The sequence below is a fragment of the Aquarana catesbeiana genome, linkage group LG03 (assembly GCF_042186555.1).
Source record: "Aquarana catesbeiana isolate 2022-GZ linkage group LG03, ASM4218655v1, whole genome shotgun sequence".
Classification (NCBI taxonomy): domain Eukaryota; kingdom Metazoa; phylum Chordata; class Amphibia; order Anura; family Ranidae; genus Aquarana; species Aquarana catesbeiana.
The window spans coordinates 20,116,930-20,142,317 of NC_133326.1; the positions used below are offsets into that span (position 1 = coordinate 20,116,930).

At 41.3% G+C, this 25,388-nt stretch overlaps 1 protein-coding gene across 4 annotated transcripts in view; it reads right to left on the reverse strand.

Moving 5' to 3' along the window:
* LRRK1 (leucine rich repeat kinase 1) overlaps nt 1-25,388 on the reverse strand; it is a 261,637-nt gene that overhangs the window by 150,220 nt on the left and 86,029 nt on the right. For 3 of the 4 annotated variants that reach the window (XM_073618358.1, XM_073618359.1, XM_073618360.1), the window contains one exon: nt 4,150-4,313. In XM_073618358.1, the coding sequence (XP_073474459.1) occupies nt 4,150-4,313 (164 nt within the window). Of the gene's footprint in view, nt 1-4,149; nt 4,314-25,250; nt 25,386-25,388 lie in introns of those variants that run through there. The other variant, XM_073618362.1, reaches the window with a different exon arrangement.

Consider the following 25,388-nt stretch of genomic DNA (forward strand, 5'->3'; position numbering starts at 1 on the left):
TCTCCAAGTGAGGCTTGAATCCACCCTCTCTTTCCAATGTGGCCGCCATACGAAAACAAAGCTTGGTTGCCCGTTTTGCGCATATAAGGTGATGGCTCAGCGCATCGCCCGTATCCCAGGAAGATGTCACATATGACGAAACATGTCGGGCGGTGCTACGCGCTGATGTCATCATGCCTCACGTGACCCCAGAAGTGCGGGTGTTCGTTTGTTATTTTATTGTCGGCAAGTGCTTTTTATGCTGTTTTTGTACATTTTTATGGAAAGCCTTTTTACAAATAAATGAGCAGTGTTTAAACAATAACGCACTATTGGAGCTTTTATTTTTTTATATTTGCTCCACGCTCATTTTGGAGATTGATAATCTTGGAAGAAAGTGGGCGGATGGTGGCCAGCGATTGAGGAGGACGTCTGCGGCTCATTTACACACCTTGGTCCAGGATCCATCTTAGACCCTGCAGAAGATCATGTAGATCGGCAGCCGACTGTGTGGTTGTGCCACATCCAAAATTTTAAAAACTATACAAAAAAAAGGAAGGTTCCCCTAGTGGTGGACTTTACAGGCACATATAAAAGGGCGTAAAAACAGTATATAGAGTACAAAATATGGTTTATTAAATAGAAGAACAGTAAAAATATAACAATAATATAACAACAAATATTGGGAATGCGAATCAAGCAATTTTACATTGGTACAGTGTTTAAAGCGATACTCTTGCACCCGACGCGTTTCGGAGTTAGTTAGCCTCCTTCTACAGGGGTGGGTGTGAGTTAAAAATAGTTGTTAACACTGTATTTGGCTGACTTGGCATTCCATGACATTTTGAATTAAAAACAGCGGCACTGACAAGGTCTGTCTTCCCAGCATATTCTTGGTTCCGAGAAAAAAGTATTTATTTGCAAAAAAAGGTTTCTATGCAGATAGAAATGAAGTTTCAATCTGGGTATGAAGTGTATGTATATAGTATTCTCTTCAAAAAAGAAAGAAGAGAAGGCCCATAAAGGGCGTATAAAAGGGTAGAAACTTGAGGCTCCACTGAGGCCGAAGGGCAGGTCCTGGCAGTGGCTCAGTAGATGGCGTTAAAGGGTATATAGTAGGTAGATGCCAAGCAAAAAGATGGGTGTCTGTTCAGGCCAGTATCATCCCGCAGACTGCGAGGGATTATATTATTGTTATATTTTTACTGTTCTTCTATTTAATAAACAATATTTTGTACTCTATATACTCTTTTTACGCCCTTTTATATGTGCCTGTAAAGTCCACCACTAGGGGAACCTTCCTTTTTTTGTATAGTTTTTAGACCCTGCAGAGGGCTATATCTGCTGGCGTATATGACCTTGCTATAATAGGAGGTCCACATCTTCTGGTAAGAGTGTTTATTTCTTCTGACCCTCACACCACGGAGGGATTCATCACTTTCTCTTGGTGGTGGTTGAAAACTCCGAGAACTCTTCCCCTCTCTTCAGATTTGTATCACCGCAAAACCTGATACACCTACCATCTTTAGAGAGACTATATCCTGTAAAGTTACCTTTATTCACTTTTTCACTTCACAGAGACTTTGTTGGATGTGTCACTATTACATTATCCTTATTATATAGGATTTGTATCTCATATATACTTCAATGCATTTTACTTTGTTTTTTTTATTTAAATATTTTGTGCACTCTCATTAGTGTGACTATTTCAATTTATTATATTTATGACAACGTTTTCATTGGCTTTTCACTACAGGCATCATTCAGAGTTTTCATCAACTTCCCAGCATTGAGATGCTGGCCCAAAGATAACACAATCTTAACCCCTTGGGCGCTGGCGCCTCCTGATCCTTTAAGGGGTTTCACATGTCGGGAGGCAAGGTTTATGATCGTGATTGGCTGTCACAGTGGTCACATGATCGGAAAGCTCCCGGTCGCTATTTGTTTTCTGTTAGCCGATGGAAACTGCGGCGCGCGCACGCTCTCGGCACAGCTGTATTTACATTCTGGTTACGCAAATAATAGGCCACTCGGCGTCAAGGCCCACCCGCCGAGAGGCTGCATATTTAAACGCTGGGGGGAAAGTAGACTGAGGAAATGCTTCCTCCTGCCTGCAAAAGACTGATAACTCAAAAACTGCTCACAGGTGGAGCAGAAAAATATAAGCGAGGGGAAGATTTCAATTTCCTGGTCCTCAGGGGTACGGGTGCTGGCTTGCACTGATCCAGCAGTAATAGAATTTATAAACCTGGAGAACGCCTCACTCCCAACCCCAGAGTGCAAGTATGGATGCTAAACTGCTTCTGCCACAAACGACACCCTCCGTCGCGTTTCGCCCCACCCACACGGGGCTTAGTCATAGACATGACTAAGCCCCTGTTCGGGGCAAAACGCATAGGGTTATGGTTTGTGGAGCAGCGCTGGCTGAGGCCATTTAGCATCCACACTTACACTCTGGTCGGGTTGGGAGTGCGGCGTTCTCCATGTTTAAATATATATACATAATATATGTTTATATCCAATGATCACCTGCTCCTTCTAGTGGACACATTGGTAATTTCCCAATTAACTCTTTTTTTTTATTAATACCATTTGACCGGGACAGAAAATAGCCTAGTAACTACAGCTGCATGATTCTGGCTAAAATGAGAATCACAATTTTTTTGCTTAGAAGATAGATCACGATTCTCACGGAGTAATATCATCTTTCACATTAAAACAAAAAAATTGGGCTAACTTTACGGTTTCGTTTTTTTTTATTCATCGAAGTGTATTTTTTCCCAAAAAATTGCGCTTGAAAGACCGCTGGGCAAATACAGTGTGACAAAAAATATTGCAGCAATTGACATTTTATCCCCTAGGGTCTCTGCTGAAATATATATAATGTTTGGGGGTTCCAAGTAATTTTCTAGCAAAAAATATTGATTTTAACTTAAAGCGGTTGTATACCTTTTGTTTTACTTTTACCTACAGGTAAGCCTATAATAAGGCTTACCTGTAGGTAAAAAAAATATCTCCTAAACCTGTACAGTTTAGGAGATATTCCCCTCGCAATGAGCCGCTGACTGCAGCGGCGCATGCGCACAGGGGATTCTCGGCTGACAGCCCAGCAAACTCCGGAGCTTGCCGGACAGAAGTCTCCCGCGCGCATGCGCGGGAGTGACGACATCGTGGCTCCGGCCACTCACAGCGCCGGAGCCGCGATACCTGGAAGACGCGCCGAGGGGAAATGTCAGCTCCCTCGGCGTGGACCGGGTGAGATGCCGGCGCCTCGTTCTAAGGTAAGTATCTCATAATGAGCTAGTATGCGGTGCATACTAGCTCATTATGCCTTTTCCCTTGCAGGTGTAGGAAAAAAAAAAAAGCCAGCGGGTATACAACCGCTTTAAGAAACAAGTGTCAGAAAAAGATTTAGACTTTAAGTGGTTAAACTTCCTGCATTTACACGTTGTTTGAAAACTTGGCAGACTGCCTGGATTTTTTTCTTTACACACAGAAGTTTCCCTTTGATCCAAGAAGGAAGAGTTATACAATGTTTCTTTTTAAAACTTGGCAGACTGCCCAGATGTTTTCTTTTGACAGCTGAGTGAGCAGATAAGTCTCTCCACTTGTTATATGAAAGAATCGGCAAACTCTGCAACAGAGATCCTCAGGGGGGGTTGAATCGAGATCACGATTTTTTAATGATCATTTGCGCAGCTCTACTAGTAACACTTGATTTTGTCCCCATTGGCACAGAATTCCAGTTTCACAATATAAATAGCTCTGCACTATTTTGTTATGAATACACCCATTCATTTCCCGTCCAAAGAAGAAAAGCGGTGGGCAAGCAAGGCTTGATCTGTACTTACGGCTGCTAGCATTACTGCCTGAGCTCCGCCTCCTGTCAGATCAGCGGCAGCATTCCAATCTCTTAAGAGCGCAAACCCGTACTGTAAACTGCGCATGCGCGGGACCTAGGTTGCACACTCCTATGGGAATCAAATGCCCTATGATCTGAGGTGGAGCTGCAAATACAGATCAGGAGAAGTTTGCCTGCACTGGTCCCCCCCCCCGCCCCCCACCAAACCAAAACAAACCATGGAAAAATCGTCTGGTCCCTGGTGACAAAAATTTTGGGGAGCACTGGGGTGGATGGGATACCAGTAGTGTTAGATGTCACTTGCTCACCTTTTCTTGCTGTGGAAGGTTCTCTTCACAGATGCTCTTCACTAGGTCATGTGCTTTATCTTTATCTCCTTCACAGTACATGGCCTGGATCTCGGCTATTACTGGGCTCTGATTTCCCCCCAGGTCCACAGGAATGACCTGCTTGTTGCCCATGTTGGCCGAGCCTGCAAGACAAAAAGGAACACGCTATTAGGCATTCCATAACAAGTACTGCAATAGTGTGCAAAAGAGTACTTGTGACACATACACAAAAACATTCATTCGTGAAAACTTTCGCATCCACACATGCTGTATTACTAATGCAGACGGGTTACAATGGATCTTACTTACCAATGAGTTTGAGTGAAGAGCTGCCTAGGACAGTTCCCGATGATTTACAGAAATTTACAGAAATCAGAAACTGGCACTTCTTTTCTTAGATATACATTTAACCACTTAAGGACCAGGTCTTACTGGCACTTTTTGTTTACAAGTAAAAAAAATCTGTATTTTTTGCTAGAAAATTACTTAGAACCCCAAAACATTACATATAATATATATATTATATATATATATTTTAGCAAAGGACCTAGAGAATAAAATGGCGATTGCTGCACTGTATATGTTCAGCCGTTTTTCAAACTGTATTTTTTGGGGACAAAAATCCACTTTAATGAATTGTAATGCAAAAATTTGTTTGCTAAAATATAAAAGACGATGTTACGCCGAGTAAATAAATACTTAACATGTCACATTTCAAAATTGTGCACACTCGTGGAATGGCAACAAACTACGATATTTAAAAAGTCTCCATAGGCGACAATTTAAATATTTTTACAGGTTACCTCTTTAAAGTTGCAGAGAAGGTCTGGTGCTAGTATTGTTGGGCTCATGCTAACGTTCGCAGCGATACCTCACATATGTAGCACGAACACCACTTACATATGTACGCACGACTTATGTATGTGTTCGCTTCTGCACACAATTATAGAGGGATGAGGGTGATTTAAAAAATTTTTCTTTTTTATTTATTAATTTTTTTACACTGTTCCTTTAATTTTTTTTAATCCTTTTATTCCGATTACAAGGAAATTCAGGGTGAATAAAAATCAATGATAAAAAAATTTTAAAAATCGTATTTTTTTTTTTTTATTATTTTAAACAGATTTATTTGATTTTTTTTTTATTCAATGATAAAAAAAAATTTAAAAATATTTTTTTTTTTATTTCAATCAGATTTATTAGATTTTTATCAAATTAATTTTAATAAAATGCTTTTAGAGTAAAAATCTATCTAAAAGATAGTCTTCTATTTAAGATGCATTAATAATTAATTCAGCATGAAATGGAGCTTAGTTATATAGCACAAGGCTGTATATTCTGCAATATTTACATTTTTGGTAAACTCATTCAATGAATGCAAGCTCTGCAAGCTGAGATAACATGCACTGCATTGATGCATTCACACAATGTCACAGTAACCATGAATGAATGAAAAATGTGTAAAGCGCTGCAAATGCGAACTGAATCGCCTCAAGGCGCTACCATGAAATGATGAAACGAAGTTCAGAAATATTCCTTTATCCCATCGTTTTGCAAATCTATGTACACTACAAACTGTATGATGGAATCAGTTCTGATATCGCTGTTTTACTAACCTGACAGCTTATTATTCTAAATAGGAAATCTTCATTTTGTTTGCAAATTTTAAAGATTCTAACTACCAGCAAGAATAAGTCCTTACATTTAAAGAGCACCTGTTATTTCAGATCCATCATGGCAGCGCCTGTTAGCGGGCATCCACTCACCTGCTGCCGCCACGTCCCTCACCTTGTTGTGTCACAAAGGTATCACCAGCTGTCACATTAAAGTGAATGGGACTGTCGGTGAGTCAACAGCGGGTCAGAGGAGGAGCCAACAGCGGGTCAGAGGAGGAGCCAACAGCGGGTCAGAGGAGGAGCCAACAGCGGGTCAGAGGAGGAGCCAACAGCGGGTCAGAGGAGGAGCCGCTGCGGGACAGAGATGACAGTTGCTCGACCTGATTTAAGTCAAATAAACATCCCTTGTAAAAGTATAAGTAAAAATGTAAAAAATGTAAAAATATAAGTGAAAAATGTAAAAAATGTAAAAATATAAGTGAAAAACGAACCCTGTGAGGGTAAAGTTACTCTCTATGTAATCAGAATTCTCTTGCAACTAAAAGTGAACATTTTAAAAGTTATTTCACAAAAGAGATTGCATTTCCTGTAAAGCAAAATTATTCTTTTGCTAAAATGCAAAGAAGCGACCTATAAAAGCCAAACAAACATTCTAAAGGCTTTAGATCTGCGTTTCTCAACCTGTTTTCAGTCAAGGCACCCATTTAAAAATTATGGACAGTCCTAAGTAAATTCTAAAATGTAAAAACGATTCTAATAGTTTTACATAATGCCGCAACATCCACAAGGCCAAGTAGGACAGCCAACGTTAGAGGCGATTTATTCTTCCAAAGCAAATACAGTGCATCCGGAAAGTATTCACAGCGCTTCACTTTTTCCACATTTTGTTGTGTTACAGCCTTATTCTAAAATGGATTAAATTCATTATTTTCCTCAAAATTCTACAAACAATACACCACAATGACAAGGTGAAAGGAGTTTGTTTGAAATCTTTGCAAATTTATTAAAAATAAAAAATGAAAAAAATCCCATGTACATAAGTATTCACAGCCTTTGCTCAATACTTTGGTGAAGCACCTTTGGCACCATTTACAGCCTCAAGTCTTTTTAAATATGATGCTACAAGCTCGGCACACCTATTTTTTGGGCAGTTTCTCCCATTCATCTTTGAAGAACCTCTCAAGCTCCATCAGGTCGGATGGGGAGGGTCGGTGCACAGCCATTTTTAGATCTCTCCAGAGATGTTCAATTGGGTTTAAGTCTGGGCTCTGGCTGGGCCACTCAAGGACATTCACAGAGTTGTCCCGTAGCCACTCATTTGTTATCTTGGCTGTGTGCTGAGGGTTGTGATCCTGTTGAAAGATAAACCTTTGTCCCAGTCTGAGGTCCAGAACGCTCTGGAGCAGGTTTTCATCAAGGATGTCTCTGTACATTGCTGCATTCATCTTTCTCTCGATCCTGACTAGTCTCCCAGTTCCTGTCGCTGAAAAACATCCCCGCAGCATGATACCACCACCATGCTTCATTGTAGGGATGGAATTGGCCAGGTAATGAGCAGTGCCTGGTTTCCTCCAGACATGACGCTTGCCATTCAGGCCAAAGAGTTCAATCTTTGTTTTATCAGACCAGAGAATTTTGTTTCTCATGGCCTGAGAGTCCTTCAGGTGGCTTTTGGCAAACTCCAGGTGGGCTGTCATGTGCCTTTTACTGAGGAGTGGCTTCCATCTGGCCACTCTACCATACAGGTCTGAATGGTGGAGTGCTGTAGAGATGGTTGTTCTTTTGGAAGGTTCTCCTCTCTCCACAGAGAAACGCTGGAGTTCTGCCAGAGTGATCATTGGGTTCCTGGTCACCTCCCTGACTAAGGTCCCTCTCCCCCAATCGCTCAGCTCTAGGAAGAGTCCTGGTGGTTCCAAACTTTCTATTTACGGATGATGGAGGCCAATGTGCTCAATGGGACCTTCAATGCTGCAGAAATGTTTCTGTACTCTTCCCCAGATCTTTGCCTCTATACAATCCTGTATTGGAGGTCTACAGACAATTCCTTGGACTTCATGGCTTGGTTTATGCTCTGGCATGCACTGTTAACTGTAGGACCTTATATAGACAAGTATGTGCCTTTCCAAATCATGTCCAATCAACTTAATTTACCACAGGTGGACTCCAATCAAGTTGTAGAAACTAGTATTCCAATGTTTCTCTTCTCCCTCAGTTTTTCTCCATCACTCAGCTAGTGTGACCCCAAGGTTGATGGAGAGGCATCTTCCTTATCAACCAATGATGCCATTGGTTGTTAGGATGCCAGCAGCTAGAAGGTTGTAATGATGCACAATGAAAACCTGAGACTTAGTGTAACTAAAAAGGCAGCCTTCATCCACACGCCAGCTTGTATAGAATATTTGGGCAATGTTTAGCCATTTTGCCAAGGCACCCTGGTTGAAAAAGGCTGCTTTAGATTATTCAGAATAGTTATAATTAGATTTGTCCAGACACCAACATTCGTCTTTCAGATGCTAAGTAAATGGGTCATTTCTGAATGTCCCAAAACGGCAAGAAATAAGTGTTTTTCACTCCACGTTCTTGCATAATGCAGACAGATTCTGACAAGCTTTGCTTGTTAATTATTCAGCAAATTTCAAGTCCTAGCGATATTTGAGAGGACTCCAGAGGATCAGACCATTAGCAAGGCAGTTTCTTCTAATTTTTGAAGGGCAAAGTCAACCTTAACTCTTTCAGGTCAAAGGTTTCTTTTCAGCACAGGGAACCCCAGGCAGGTGGTTCTTGGTGGAGGGCTTTCAGCACTGAAAAACAGTTATGCCCCGTACACATGATCGGACTTTCCGACAACAAAACCGTAGATTTTTGTTCGAAGGTTGTTGGCTCCAACTTGTCTTGCATACACACGGTCGCACAAATGTTGGCAAACAAGTACGAATGTGGGAACATGGTGACGTACAAGACGTACGGCCAGCCTATAAAAAGGAAGTTCAATGGTCATGTGATATCTTCATTCCGAACGCTAGTTTTACAAGACCGATCGCTTCCGGCTCGTACTTGATTCCGAGCATGTGTGAACTTTTGTGCGACGGAGTTGTGTACACACGACTGGAAAGTCCGACAACAAAGTTTTGTTGGCGGAAAATTTGAGAACCTGCTAGCCAACATTTATTGGTGGACAGTCCGACAACAAATGTTTGATGGAGCATACACACGGTCGGACTTTCAGCCAACAAGCTCCCATCCAACATTTCCCATCGGAAAATCCGATCGTGTGTACGCGGCATTATAGTTGTAGTTTGTGCCCACCGGTCCCTGTTACAGAAAAAAGGGGGAATCTTGATAGGGGCATGGCATGACTATTGAAACATGAGGAGTACTTCCACTCCTGGATCTACCTATAGTTGCATAATCCGCATCCCAATGACAAAAAATAGGAAACCCCAGGTGTCACAATCAGCCCCTAAAGCCACTTTCCAGTGGCTGTTTGAAACCCCCCCCCAAACCACAAGGCAGTTTGCGGTCTGCTTACAACATGATGCCTGGTATACAGAGTGAATCACCAGGCTCTGTAAGGAGCCCACCTGACATACCAGAGCACCACAGGCATCGGCAGCGCCCATCCACAGAGTAACTACACATCTCTACTACAACGTGTTACCAACTGTACAAAACAAATGGCCACTACTCCCACCTATAAATGGACTTTGCAGAAAGGAGCAAATGGAGGGGCGACGCATGTCAAACAAAACCAAAAAAAATTTCCAGCTCAACTTACCGACCAGCCTTCCACGTACCAAATTATCCTGTCTAACAGTTTGCGTTAAAACAGGGGTTACGTTTTCACACATTTGCAAATACATGCGTAAGCTGCAGAGCCTCTTCACGGCTCCCCAGTATTATCCGCAGTCCTAACTGGATTTGAGAGCCTTCACAGTGGAAGCACATGCATTATAATAGATAGGCAGAGGGCAGGTAAGCCTGGAGGGAGCCCAGTCCCCTCCTTAAAGGCACAGGGGCACACTGGACACCCAGCATATAACACAATGGCAGCAATGTCACCTCACCAGTATTCCAACAGTGCAAAACAAATGGCCACTGCCTCCACCTATAACTGGCCTTTGCAGCAAGGAGCACATGGAAGGGTGATGCATGTCAAGCAAAACCAAAGAAAATTCCCAGCTCAACATACTGACCCGCCTGCAACCAACCAAATTATCCTAACAGTATGCGTTAAAAACAACTGTCCTGCTGGCACTGAAAGTGGTGTCTTCCTGCCAGATGCCAATGAACAATGGTCTCTCCCACCACCTCAGGAGCCTGAGACTTTTTCACTAATGATATCCTTTGTGTTATTCTTATAATCCCTTATGTTCTTTGCATATGTTGTTTAATATGCTTGTTTCAATGTTTGAAAGGTAGCTTTGGGCTCTTTTACTGGTGATGTTGCGTTTAGCTCCTTTCTCCTTATACTGCCAGGGTCCCTCACATTGTGGGATGTGCCCTGTCTGGTCTTTCTGCTCTTAGGATCAACTATTATGTTACATATTGATAGTGAGGTGGAGTTGGCACACAGATCCAAAGCTTTCTATTTAGGTTCACTCCGAAGTCTGCCTCATTCTCTCTCAGATATACCAGTCATTCTATCCCGGTTATTATGACCAATAAGGAAAGCTTCCATTCACACCTTTAATGGAACGTGCATCCTCAGCCTTGAAGATGTACCTCCTGCCAGCATTGGTGGTTGTTCTTCGGATTAAGAATGGTACCAGAGTAAAAAAAAAAAACAGAGAGAAGCCAAGATAAAGCAGCTACTTGTTAACAACTGGAACCTAGCTATAAAGCACAGCAAGGACCCCATTTAACAGCAGAACTTTTGTCCCCGAGACTCGCTAAATTCATTTGAAGCCAAATTGGCCCCCACCCACTATTGCAAGTGTGGTCACCTCTGCCAGGTGGAAATTCTCTCTCCTACATCCCAACCCTTAATACATCTCGAGGCCCAAAGACAGGCCAACCTAAAGAATAGCAGATGCTTTTGAGGTATTCTATTCCTTCTTTTACATGTATGTTTATGTCTGGTACCAACTCCCTGACCACATCCAGAGCCACCTCTGAAAAAAATCTTTCCCTACATTTCCTCTTCCAATCTCCCCAAACTTGACCACTGCTGAGCACTCCCTGATTTACCAATCACGCTCATAGAATTCCAAACAGCCATCAAAAACACTAAAACAGGTAAATCCTCAGTCCCAGGTGGCTCCAAAGCTCCCCCCCCCCCCATTTGGGCTACCACTTTGAGAAAGCCTTCAACTACTTAAAAAAGAGCTCCACCCAAAAGGGGAAGTTCCGCTTGCTTGCATCCTCCTCCCCTCCACTGCCACATTTGGCACTTTTTGGGGGAGAGGGCACCTGGTTTTAACAGGTACCAGCTCCCACTTCCAGATCAGATCGCTGGAAGTTCGTCCCCCTCCTTGCCCCACAGTCTTCTAGGACACATTCACAATGTGACTCGCACAGTAGGAAACCGTCTGTGAAGTTACAAGCCCTCACACTTCCCATTTCCCTTTAGATTGAAGAATCGGCTCAGGTGAGGACATCGCTGGATTCCTGGACAGGAAATTGTCCTTATATTAAAAGTCAGCAGCTACAGTATTTGTAGCTGCTGAGTTTTAATTTTTTTGGGGGGAGCCTGGAGCTCCAAAAAGTCTTGCCCTTCCCCTGACTCCCTAAGGGCTCACAATACAGTGCTTCTCCAGAAGGCAAAACACCCCTCTTCTGGCTCAAGCTACCAACCAATTTCAATGTTAAATATGAAAAACATTCACCAATGCCTTATACACTTTATGAAACACTTTATCTACTTAGACAAAGTGGGCCTTATGCAGTCTTACAAGGCTTGAGATAACAATCATCAAGGCCTTGAACTTGATCCACTCTGCTGAAGCTACCTCAACCCCGCGCCTTCTCGTGACAGACACAGAGAAGGACTTAGATCGAGTAAATTGGAAGCGGATGGAGCTGGTCCTTCAGCGCACAGACAAGTTCTCTTTAGTAAGACATCCACTGAAGCTGACGGAGCGCAGACTGCAACCACCACATCTATGGACTGACGAGTTACGATACCCGAAACATTGGTCAGCGAGCGGCCGGCTGCAGAGAGGAGGGAGTTCTGACAACAGCTACATAGTTAGTCTGGTTGAAAAAAGATCATCCAGTTCAACCAATAAAAGGGGGGAAAAAATATTATACAATCCCTTATACACAATCCTTTACCCACAGTTGATCCAGAGGAAGGCAAAAACCCCAATAAAGCATGATCCAATTTTCTCCAGCAAGGGAAAAAATTCCTTCCTGATCCCCCGAGAGGCAATCAGATATTCCCTGGATCAACTTTACCTACAAATGTTAGTCCCCATTTATATTATGTATAGCTAGGAAAGTATCCAGATCTTTTTTAAAGCAATCTATTGAGCTGGCCAGAACCACCCCCGGTGGGAGTCTATTCCACATTTTCACAGCTCTTACTGTGAAGTTTCCCTTTGTCAGGGCTGGCTCAGCTGTCGGCTAATTGGCAGCTCTCTTCTCTCTCCATAGTTAACCAGCTGTTGTTGATCTGCTCGTCAGTCACGCCTACTTAAAGATCTCCAGCTCACTTCATTCCTGCCTTCGCCTTGGTCACATCACAAGAAACCATCTCCTGCGTTCCTGTTTAAAGACTGGCTTTGCTGACATCCCTTCTGGCTCCTTATCCTGCTTGCTGTTCCTCTACTTGGATCCCTGACTTCTGGCCTGGCTGATTACCCGATCTGGTTACTGAACTCTGGCTTGGCTGACTACCCGATCCGGTTACTGGACTCTGGCTATGCTTTGACTACGCTTACTCTATTTACCTTTTTATATATAAACAAGTGTGATTTTACTGTACTTCTGTCTCGGTCTGGTTCATGGTTTCTGACACCCTTTAAGGTCCTCTGTGATGACCTTAAAGTGAATAACTCAATACCAAGTTCACTATATAGACATGGGCACTGTCGAAAAAATTAGTTTGTTTTAATTTTTTTTGTTTTTGTTCTTCGTTTTTCGGGACATTCGTAAATTCGAAAATTTGTAAATTTTAAACTTTGAAAATCTGAAAATAAGAAAGAAAATCTGAAAGAATAACTAACTAATAAGAACTATTAAATTATAGGTATTGGAATTTCCTTTCAAATTTGGCTGTTAGTGAACGTAACGAGTACGAATTTATCCGAAGTTACGAATTATCCGAAATAACAAATGCCGCATCTAAACAAATGGAACATAACAAATTAATAATAAATAATAATAATAATAAAAAGATTATTATTGTTATTATTAATTTGTTACGTTCCATTCGTTTAGATACGGCATTCGTTATTTCGGATGATTCGTACCTTTGGATAAATTCGTATACGTTACGTTCACTAACAGCCAGATTTAAAAGGGAATTCCAATACCTATAATTTAATAGTTAGTAATAGTTAAGTTATTATTAGTTAGGTATTATATCAGATTCTCGAATTTTGGGGATTTTGGATTTTCGAATTTTGAATTTCCGAATTTTCGAATATTGGGAAAAAATCATTAAATATTTCCAAATGAACGAATTTGTCGAAAATTCGTTAAAAAAACGAAATTCGGAACTAAACGAATTGCACATGTCTACACTATATGGACTACTTATGTATTTATACGTGTTGATCATTCTTCCTCTGGGCTGGCCTAGCTGGGATATGGGAGCCAATGGGTGCCGTCACTGCTCCCAGAATTCTCAGCTGTTGTGGAGCTCTCCCTGAAACAGGGGAGCCGGAGCTGCAGGATCACATGACCGCACCGAAGGGAAGTATCCAGATCTTTTTTACACAGGGCAAGCAGGATAGGTAGCAGTACGGGGGGAGGGGACATTTTTAAGAATAGTTATGGTGAGGCAGATTTCCACTTTAAACACATATATTTTTATTTTATGTTTTAATTGGGGAAAGACTACAAGGTTAACACATAGTCCAAAGTTCCCGTTATTCCTTGCCGGTGACCAAGGCGAGGATTCGAGACTATTCCTACAATGACTCTGGTCCCACCTCAGCCTTCTGTCTAGTCTCCATACCTCCTTTGATGGTTGCGAGTTTATATCTTATCTAGATTTGTGCTCATTAAACCCTTGACACCGATGTAATGCAAATATGCGGCCTTCGGCTTCAAGGGGCTGTACCGGGGGTAGAGCGGACGGTCAGCCTACTTGTAATGACAACCGATGCGGCCTCGGATCCCTCCATAAAGAGTACCTGTCACTGACTATTACTGTCACAAGGGATGTTTACATTCCTTGTAAAAGCAATAAAAGCAATCGAAAATAAATTTAAATGGGACAGTGTAAAAATAGAAAAAAATTTTTTTTTTTTTTTAACCGCTTACCGGCTCACGACGATATATGTCGGCAGAAGGGCACGTACAGGCAGATTAATGAAGAAGAAGAAGCGGTTTGCAGGCACGCGCATGCCCGCCGTGACCTCCGTGAGTACGATCGTGGGTCTCGCGGACCCAATGTCCGCGGGGATACCCGCAATTGTCTCACGGAGAGGAAGGACGGGGAAATGCTTATGTAAACAAGCATTTCCCCGTTCTGCATAATGACAGGACACTGATCACCGCTCCCTGTGATCGGGAGCGGTGATCAGTGTCGTGTCACATATAGCCCATCCCCCCACAGTTAGAATAACTCCCTAGGACACACTTAACCCCTTCACTGCCCCCTAGTGGTTAAACCCTTCAGTGCCAGTCACATTTATACAGTAATCAATGCATTTTAATTGCACTGATCGCTGTATAAATGTGAATGGTTCCAAAATTGCGCCCAAAGTGTCCGATGTGTCGGCCATAATGTCGCAGTCACGATAAAAATCGCTGATCGCTGCCATTACTAGTAAAAAAAAAAAATTATTAATAAAAATGCCATAAAACTATCCCCTATTTTGTAGACGCTATAACTTTTGTGCAAACCAATCAATAAACGCTTATTGCGATTTTTTTTTACCAAAAATATGTAGAAGAATACGTATCGGCCTAAACCGAGGAAAACATTTTTTTTAATATAATTATATCAAATATATATTTATTATATTTATAAATATATATATTATATATATTATAGCAAAAAGTAAAAAATAGTGTTTTTTTAAAAATTGTCGCTATTTTTTTGTTTATAGCGCAAAAAATAAAAACCGCAGAGGTGATCAAATACCATCAAAAGAAAGTTCTATTTGTGGGGAAAAAAAGACCATGCAATTTTGTCTGGGAGCCACGTCGCACGACCGTGCAATTGTCAGTTAAAGCGACGCAGTACCGAATCGCAAAAAGTGCTCCGGTCTTTGGGCAGCCAAATGGTCCGGGGCTTAGGTGGTTAAGCACCCCATCCCTCTGTGTTTGCACGCAGAAGCGAACTCATACACAAGTTGGGCCCACAAACGTAAGCAGCGTTCAAACCACACAAGTGAGGTATCACTGCGATCGTTGGAGCGAGAGTAATAATTCTCGTGCAAGACCTCCTCTAAAAAAACTCTAAACTGGTAACCTGTAGAAATTTTTAAAGTGTCGCCTATGTAGTTTGTCAACATGTTAGGTATCTATTTACTCAGCGTAACATCGTCTTTCACATTATACAAAAAATTGGGCTAGCTTTCCTTTTTTTTTTTTAATTCATGAAAGTGTATTTCTTCCAAAAAAAATGCATTTGAATGACTGCTGCGCAAAAACAGTGCAACATAAAATATTGCAACGATCGCCATTTTATTCTCTAGGGTGTCTGCTAAAAAAAGATTATATTAAATAAATTTTATATATATATATATATATATATATATATATATATATATATATATTTTTTTTTTTTTATATTATTTTTATATATATAATCTATATTTTTATTTTTATATTATTTTTATATATATAATCTATATTTTTATTTTTATATTATTTTTATATATATAATCTATATTTTTATTTTTATAAATATAAATAAATATATATAATGTTTGGGGATTCTCAGTAATTTTCTAGCAAAAAAATACAGATAATAATTTGTAAGCAACAAGTGTCAGAAAAATGCTTAGGCATGAAGGGGTTAAACTTCCTCAATACTTTCTTTTGTTTCACATAAAATAGTTATGGTGAGGCAGATTTCCACTTTAAATACATATATTTTTATTTTATGTTTTACTTGGGAAGAGAGAGAGAGAGACTACAAGATTAACACATAGTCCAAAGTTCACCTTTAGAAAGCTTTTATTCCTACTGTTCATTGTTGCATCACAACACGCCCGGGCAAAATGTTAGTAGATCTGATATGATAAGAACGGGTCGGGATGGAGCAGCTGATAATTAGTATGATGGTGCTGCTTCACAAACATGCTGGATGACTCTGTGCAGGCTTGTCTCAGCTTGACTGTTGTGTTCATAGGACCCAGGAATTGATGGGGAGATCAGCATTTTTTTTTTTTTTATTTAATTTTATTTTTTTTACACTTTTTTTTTTTTTTTATGTGAAACTGGATCAGATTAAGAGAGCGGCTTCTGCATCAAAAGCTAATTATAATTCAAGAAGGTCGGAGGAGCCCATACACAGTTGACGTCTTGAGATATTCGCTTTCAATACATTTTTATGCAAATTATCATGGAGGTATTATAAAACATAGCGTAAGAAACTTTTTGAAATAGCCATTCAGGTTAGGCAGCAGGAACGCAGCCTCCCAGAATATAAAAAACATCCAACATGGTAGCATGGTAATAAGCAAAATATGTAGCCTGAAAAGGTAGGAGTAGGTATCAACGTGCCAGGCAATTTTGCAGCAGCTGGCACAACAATAAGCAGATCAGAATGCCAAGTCTGAAAACAACATGACCTGCAACCAACTGGCGTTCGTAATGGAGAATTAACATTTGTGACGCGGCAAATTATGAAATCTCGAAATGCAGCGCACAATTCTCTTCTTCTTAAGGCCCAGTTCACACTTGTGCGACGCCAGACATCGTATTTAATTCGCAGCGCACTGCCGTTCACATTACATGCGATGTCTGTGCAGTGCGATATCAGCCATACAGATAGTATGGCTGATATGGCACCGCATTCGGTGCAAACACGCACAGGACCCTTTTTTTTTTGTTCAGACCAGAATCGGATCGCATGTGTGTTCACACATATGCGATCCGATTCATATCCGAACTGTCAGTTCATAGTGCGATATGCAAGCTGAACTGGGGGTGCCGTTAACAATGTATTGACACTCCCCAGCGATTCGCATATGGTGAACTGCCACGCGAGTTGGTGCGATGTGGGAACCCGCAGTGGATTAGCAGTGTTCTCGCATCGCACCCGTGTGAACTGGGCCTTAATGGGATAATAAAGAAGCTGCTTTGCTGGTGATACTGATGGAGTTATTGCAAATGAATTTTCAAAGGCTTTTTTTTTTTTCTGTGATATCAAGAATAATATTATTATGCTTTTTTTTTTTTTTTTTTTCACAACACTATTATCCCGGAGTTTTTAAGATCAAAGATACAACTATGTTGGTGTCTCTTGTGAATTTTACATTGTAGTTTTTTAAATGTAACTGCCGACTCCCAAACTGTCATTTGAAGTAAAACACATAGCCAAGTATTTTTCTACACAATTTTTTTTATTGTGCATTACAAAAAGAAAACAAATAAAATTAGACATGATATCTGCCAATAGAACTTAACCAAAAAGTGAATTCTATGCATCCAAAAATATAGAAAATATACCAAATCAAATCATTATTATTCAACCAAAAAATAAAATAAAAGCCTCATGCATGTGTCCTGCTTCCTAATATAGGGGGTCACCAATGTCAAGTGTTGGTGAAAGCAGGGGTCCGTCATCTGGAGATAATTCCGAAAAACATCTGGGTTATTCTTCTGGAGCTCCCGCAGCAAAGGCATATGACATACCGTAATTGGTCACGATTAATAAAGCAACCAATTTTTGGTCCAAGAAATCCTCCTCCTCCTGTTCCTGGACTGGACTTGGGTCAAAGCAATAACCCCAAGGTCAATAATAAATAACACGTTATCTCCTCCGATTCCGCAACATGGCTGGTTGATGAACGGCCGTTTAGAAACAAAATGAAAAGCGTGAAATGAAAAGCGCAAACTTAAAAAAGTGCAAAATGAAAAACGCAAAATGAAAAGAGCGAATCAACACTCGCCAAACTTCTAACATGAAATTAGCAGAAGGAGCCCAAAGGGTGGCGCTAAAGAGCTGAAAAAACACGTAGTACGTCACTACGTTCGTGTTTGTTGGCTGACAATTCCTTGCCGTTTGTATGCAAGACAAAATCCAGGCATACACCTTCGAACAAAAGTCAGCGGTTTTGTCTGCGGAAAATCTGATCATGTGTACGAGGCTTTAGGCCCCTTTCACACCAGCGGACCGAAAAACTAATAGGCAGACCCGATCGCACCACCCATTGTTCTCTATGGGGCAGCGGATGCCACGGACATTGGTTCATTCCCAGACTTGGTTCATACCCCAACTTAGCTAGGGTAGGCGGGGCACTTTGGTGGGGGTGAGCCACACCTCCTGACCTTTGGCGGAGGTCCCTAGTCCAATCCCTAAGTCCTGGCCTTGTTCTTAAAGGGAAAATCCTAACCCCCCCCCGCCTAAAATCCACAAAAAATAGATGTATGGCGATAAGTTCACCATCCATCCAGCAGATCGGATTGGATGAAAATGGACACACAGTCTGTTTCCACCCGATCGCCCCATAGAGGAGAGCGGGCTCTGTCCGTGTCAGAGCGGACAGGGACCTGTCATCCGCCTACTCGGTGGGGATCAGAGGAGAGATCCCCCGCTGAGCAGGCAGATTCTGCTTGGACGAATCCACTCCATCTGAGAGGGGCCAATAGCAAAAAAAAATAACAAACAATGGTTTTGCACAGAGCAGCCCCACCCTCAACTTTTTCGGTCCCCTCGCCGGCAATCCTGGCTCCTCCCACCTGCCAAGTGCCCCCCAATAGCAAGCCTTTCGTTCTCAAGCCACGCTCTGTGTGTTCATTCACACACAAGCATGGCTCGCCCCCGCTCTCTCCTCATTTGCTCACTGGCTGTGATTGACAGCAGCAGGAACCAATGGCTTCCGCTGCTGTGTGAACCAATGAGGAGAGAGAGACCTGGAGGAGTAGCTGCTCTCATGCACATCATTGGATGGAGATCGGGCTTGGGGGCTGGGGGGGGACTGCACCCAGAAAGATTTTAACCTTAATGCATAGAAGGTAAAAAAACCTTGAACCTTTGGAACCACTATAAAAAGGAAAGAAGGAGGAAGTATATCCACAGTGGAAAGGTGATAAGAAAATGGGGGGGGGGGGGCAGGAGTGGAAAGAGCATAACAAAGAGAAAAAAAAGGGAGGAATGGGGGGTGGGGAGTGGACGTTGAATGTCCAAAACCAGCAGCATAAAGCCGGACGCCTATAATGAAGTATAGCCCTGCACGGACAGTGACAGGTGGGCGTATTGTATCCATGGGGTCCATATCTAAAAGAATCTATTTTGCATGTTCAGTAAGATGCTGGTTAGTTTCTCGTTAATAAAAAAAAAAACTTGACACGCTGACGAACTTCCTTAAAAAAGGAGATAAATAGTTTATTCCAGGATTTTGGCGATAGTCTGTTTTGCCTCTAGCAGAATGTAGGTCGCCAGTTTGAATTGGGGCTTAGTAAAATCGTTGGGTGTAATAAGACATACTAGGGACCTCTGGGGAAAGGACAATTGAACAAGGAGTGTACGAGCTTCAAGACCTTGGTCCAAAATCGTGTGAGCATGGGACATGTCCACCAGGCATCAAAAGACATCACCCGGGTTCAAGGCAGCCATGAAAGCCCAGGCCAGTAGAGGAAGGCTGAAGAAGAGCTACGTCGTGTGATGGGACCATGTACCATCTGGTACCGGTTTGGAACACAGAAATGTCATGGGATATTCAATGTAGACACGAAGTAAAAGCAACGCAGCGTGTTGCCCAAATTTTTTTTTTTTTTTACAAATTCCAAATGTGTGGGAGTGTATTGCAGAAAGAAAAGGACAGCTGGTGCTAAAGTTGTCACGGCAATTTTATGTTTTTTGTTTTTTTTTATTGCCAGAAAAACTGGTGTGTTGGGAAAGAAAGGTTTTTTTTTTATTTGCTCAAAGTGCAAAGTCCTTCCACGTGCTCCTCATTCTAAAAGCTAGTTATGAAAGAGGGCATTGGGGCGGTTGCTATTTTTGCTTAGACTGCTGATAAGGGGACAATATTCACCTGTCATTGTGTTGTGCAGGGGGCTTCAGGTGTGTCCCTGCACCTTTAACCACTTAAAGCAGAGTTCCACCCAAAAGTGGCATGTCATTTTTTTTTTTGGGGGGGGGGGGGGGGAGTGGGTGCTTGAGTGGGACTTCCTGTCCCATTTCCTGTTTCTGCCTACGGGCCGCCTAGACGACTCCTCCTCTCCCCCTAGGCGGCCCCTCCCTCTCAGGAATCTTCTGGGACAGGCGACAGGTCCCAGAAGACTGCCTGCCCACTAACAGAGCGCAGCGCGGCTCGCGCATGTGCAGTGCACACCTTCCCGTGAAGCCGCAAGCTGTCACGGCCAGGTGCCCACAGTTTCAATGGAGGCGCCGAGGAGAGGACGGGGAAAGGAGGGGGGAACCGTGCGGCCGCATCGCTGGACCGTGGAACAGGTAAGTGTCTGTTTATTAAAAGTAACTTTTAATAAACAAAAAAAAGCCTGGAACTCCGCTTTAAGGTCCGCCCTATAGCGGTTTTACTTCGACAGGGCGGCACCTCTGCACCGGATCACGGTCAGTGCCTTGAAAAAGTATTCATACCCCTTGAAATTTTCCACATTTTGTCATGTTACAACCAACCAAAAACGTAAATGTATTTTGTTGGGATTTTATGTGATACACCAACACAAAGTGGCACATAATTGTGAAGTGGAAGGAAAATGATAAATGGTTTTCAAGATTTTTTTACAAATAATTATGTGAAAAGTGTGGCGTGCATTTGTATTCAGCCCCCTTTAGTCTGAGTCTAATCTCAGTATAAATACAGCTGTTCTGTGAAGCCCTCATAGGTTTTTTTGAGAACTTCGTGAACAAAGAGCATCATGAAGGCCAAGGAATACACCAGACAGCTCAGGGATAAAGTTGTGGAGAAGTATAAAGCAGGGTTAGGTTATAAAAAAATATCCCAAGCTTTAAACATCTCAAGGAGCTCTGTTCAATCCATCATCTGAAAATGGAAAGACTATGGCACAACTGCAAACCTACCAAGACATGGCCGTCCACCTAAACTGACAGGCCGGGCAAGGAGAACATTCATCAGAGAAGCAGCCAAGAGGTCCATGGTAACTCTGGAGGAGCTGCAGAGATCCACAGCTCAGGTGGGAGAATCTGTCCACAGGACAACTATTAGTCGTGCTCTCCACAAATCTGGCCTTTATGGAAGAGTGACAAGAAGAAAGACATTGGTGAAAGAAAGTCATAAGAAGTCCCATTTGCAGTTTGTGAGAAGTCATGTGGGGGACACAGCAAACATGTGGAAGAAGGTGCTCTGGTCAGATGAGACCAAAATTGAACTTTTTGGTCTAAAAGCAAAACACTATGTGTGATGGAAAACTAACGCTGCACATCACCCTGAACACACCATCCCCACTGTGAAACATAGTGGTGGTAGCATCATGTTGTGGGGATGCTTTTCTTCATCAGGGACAGGGAAGCTGGTCAGAGTTGATGGGAAGATGGATGGAGCCAAATACAGGGCAATCTTAGAAGAAAACCTATTAGAGTCTGCAAAAGACTTGAGACTGGGGCGGAGGTTCACCTTCCAGCAGGACAACGACCTGAAACATACAACCAGAGCTACAATGCAATGGTTTAGATCAAAGTATATTCATGTATTAGAATGTATTTGATTTTGCTCCAACATTGAAGCTCTCATAGACTAGAGTTAGCACAGCCCTATACAGAGGGGCCTTTATGAGGCAAATATTTGCAAACATAGTGCAACGAAAACATCAGTTTTTAACAGAAATTGTAGGGCATTTTTTTTTTTATTTGCCAAGTCCCCTTTCATACTACCACGACTTCAAAGTTGCAGGATTTTGCTGCGATTTCAGGGAATGTCTGTGTAAATTTGAGGTCCATAGACCTCAACTCGCATCAAAGTAGGACCAAAGTAGTACAGGGACTACTTTGAAGTCGCACAGATATGAACGGTACTCATTGGAAATCTTGGGGTACGACTTGTCATGCAACTTTGCAGTCCCAAGTCGCAGGACAAGTCGCACAAGTGTGAAAGGGGCCTAATTATTGCATGTGTGTTGGGAAAATTTTGTCTTGTTTATTCAGTTTTCTGGACCACTTGCCCCAGCAGCCCTAATCAAGTCGGTGTTTATGGACAGTACAGTGCGTCCAGGACCAAGCACAGCAACAGTACTACATGTGCAACTTCCCAGACTCCTGTCAATCAATGGAGGGGGGATTTAAAGGGTGGGCAACAACATAGTCCACCAGATGACAGGGAAAAAAGGCAATTCCAGCATTATGTTTACTGCTTTCTTAAAGCAAAACTAAACCCATTGATTGAATTGTTTCCCCAGGCATGGTGTGAACGAGAACTCTCACAGCTGCTTGTTTTCTCAGCCGAAACTTTCAAGCCATCAAATGACTGGTGTCATAACTGATCACATGGGCAGAACCATGGCACCTGCAGATCAACCAGAGGCTAAGATGGCAGCTTCCTTGGCTGGAAAGGATAGGGAAGTTTAGTTCCACTATAATGACAAGTGCAGAAATTTATCAGGTGAGCCATACCCTTTATGTGGATATGGCAATTGCACTTTTGATTGGTGCGACAAACTCTGCCGCATTATTCTACATTGAACACTGGGTACCTGCTTTTTACGTATACTCTCCTGAAGAAGTGAGCGTATTTTATGAAACGCATAGAGCGTCACTTAATATCCAAGGAAGAAATTGCAACATATGCAGATCTGGGTTATAGACGTAGGAGAAAGACCAGCTGTGACGTGTGATCCACTAAGGTGAAAATGTTGTAAAAGATATTACCAGCCTTATAAAATGTGTTGTTTTTATGGCTGATTTAAACTAAAAATATTTGTGTACTTTTAGACCCCCTTCACACTCATACAGAGTATGAACAGCGATCTGTCATCTCCCCTACACAGTCCCCTCCCCCCTTCAGTTAGAACACACAGTAGGGAACACATTAACCCCTTGATCGCCCCCTAGTGGTTAACCCCTTCACTGCCAGTGACATTTTTACAGTAATCAATGCATTTCTATAGCACTGATCGCTGTAAAAATCCCAATGGTCCCAAAAATGTGTCAAAATTGTCCGACGTGTCCGTCATAATGTTGCAGTCCTGATAAAAATCGCAGATTGCCGCCATTACTAATAAAAAAAAAAAATTAATAATAAAAATGCCATAAAACTATCCCCTATTTGGTAGACGCTATAACTTTTGCGCAAACCAATCAATATACGTTTATTGCCAATTTTTTTTTACAAAAAATATGTAGAAGCATACATATCGGCCTAAACTGAGGGAAAAAAATTGTTTTTTTTTATATATTTTTGGGGGATATTTATTATAGCAAAAAGTACAAAATATTGCATTTTTTTTCAAAATTCATGCTCTTTTTTTGTTTAGAGTGCAAAAATTAAAAACCGCAGAGGTGATCAAATTACCAGCAAAAAAGAGCTCTATTTGTAGGGAAAAAAAAGGACGTCAATTTTGTTTGGGTGCAGCGTCGCACGACTGCGCAATTGTCAGTTAAAGCGACGTAGTGCCGAATTGAAAAAAATGGCCCGGTCATTCAGCAGCCAAATCTTCCGGGGCTGAAGCGGTTAATATATGTATAAAGTGATCTGTGTAATTGAGGATGAGAAACTTGGACAAAAAAAACCACCGCTTTCGGAGCGATCGTCTGATATTCTGATCGTTAGCACACAGCTTTTGAGAGCCGATCACAACAATTCATGAAAAATTTACGGAAGGGACAAACACCAAAATTTCCCTTTGGTCCATAACAGAACGAACGATTTTCGCTTAATCAGTACAGTATTCGTCCGTAAAAAAAAAAAATCAAGTGACCAAGACCACACATGCTCGGAAATGAAAGAATACATTACATCATCACGGGAAGTTGCATTCTGTCTTATGAGAATTTTCATAACTGTTCGTTTTCGATATGAGCATGTAAAAAAAACAAAAAAAAACAAAAAAAAAAACGATCATTTGTCCAATATTCTCACCGTGTGTACTAGGCTTGAGGATCTGAATTCCAATAGTTATGTAGATCTCTGGATCCTGATTAAATTTTTTTTTTTTTTTTTTGTACATAAAAAAAACATAGATGTACCTGTCTGGTACCCTTGCTGAGTGACTGCTGAGATAAAAGGATAGATCACCTGTAAACTCAATCTCTTTCTATCCTTGTTTACAAACTATTTTTATTGGGTACAAAGAAGTGGTACTAAAATCTTTTGTCATATGCCATAAGAAGTACAATACAGGTAGTTTACACATAAAGATCAAAATACATTGTTGATAGATATAGATATATTATATCTATATATTGATATCTATCTATCTATATCATAGAGTTTATTGTTAACATGTTGACTTACCCAAAAAAAAAAAAAAAAAAAAAAATTATATATATATATATATATATATATATATATATATATATATATAGATAGATTCTTTTTTTTTTGGTAAGTCAACATGTTAACAATAAACTCTATGATATAGAATATATATATACACACACACACCTATGTAGATATATATATATATATATATATATATATATATATATATAGATAGATAGATAGATAGAGAGATAGATAGATAGATAGATAGATAGATAGATAGATAGATAGATAGATATATCTAGATCTATATATCTCTCTATATATGTATGTATATCTATCTATCTATAGATATATATATATATATATATATATATATATAAAACATTGTTCTTCGGACTCCGATACTTGATCTCTTTCTATCCTAATGAATAGACGGAGACTTGCAGTAATAGATATACATGGTCACTGTGCAGCAATTACATCCTACATATGTATCCAGCAAAAATGGCTGCCCCCCCCCATCTACTTATATAAATACAGATTTATATACAGATAAAACAACCCAAAAACGCAATATGCATTTCGCCTGTTTTTTTTGTTTTGTTTTTTTTTTTTTGTTTTTTGTTTTTTTTTAGAGACGCACGTAAAGACATCCTGGAAGCATTCACTGTGGAGTGTAAACAGTCTGCCTCTCATGCAGCCTTGTGATGAAGAAAATGTGAAGACAGAAGAATAGAGTACAGTAGAGGAGATGATCCCCAGACTAGAAATAACTGACCTTGTCATCACGGCTCATCAGTGCAGGATGTCACTTCTTCATATTCCCATCCAGGATGACCTTCCTGCAATCAGAGCATCTCTGGATACAAGGACCTTGTGGAGAGCTCACCTCCGACAGGCGGAGATAAAAGAAAGG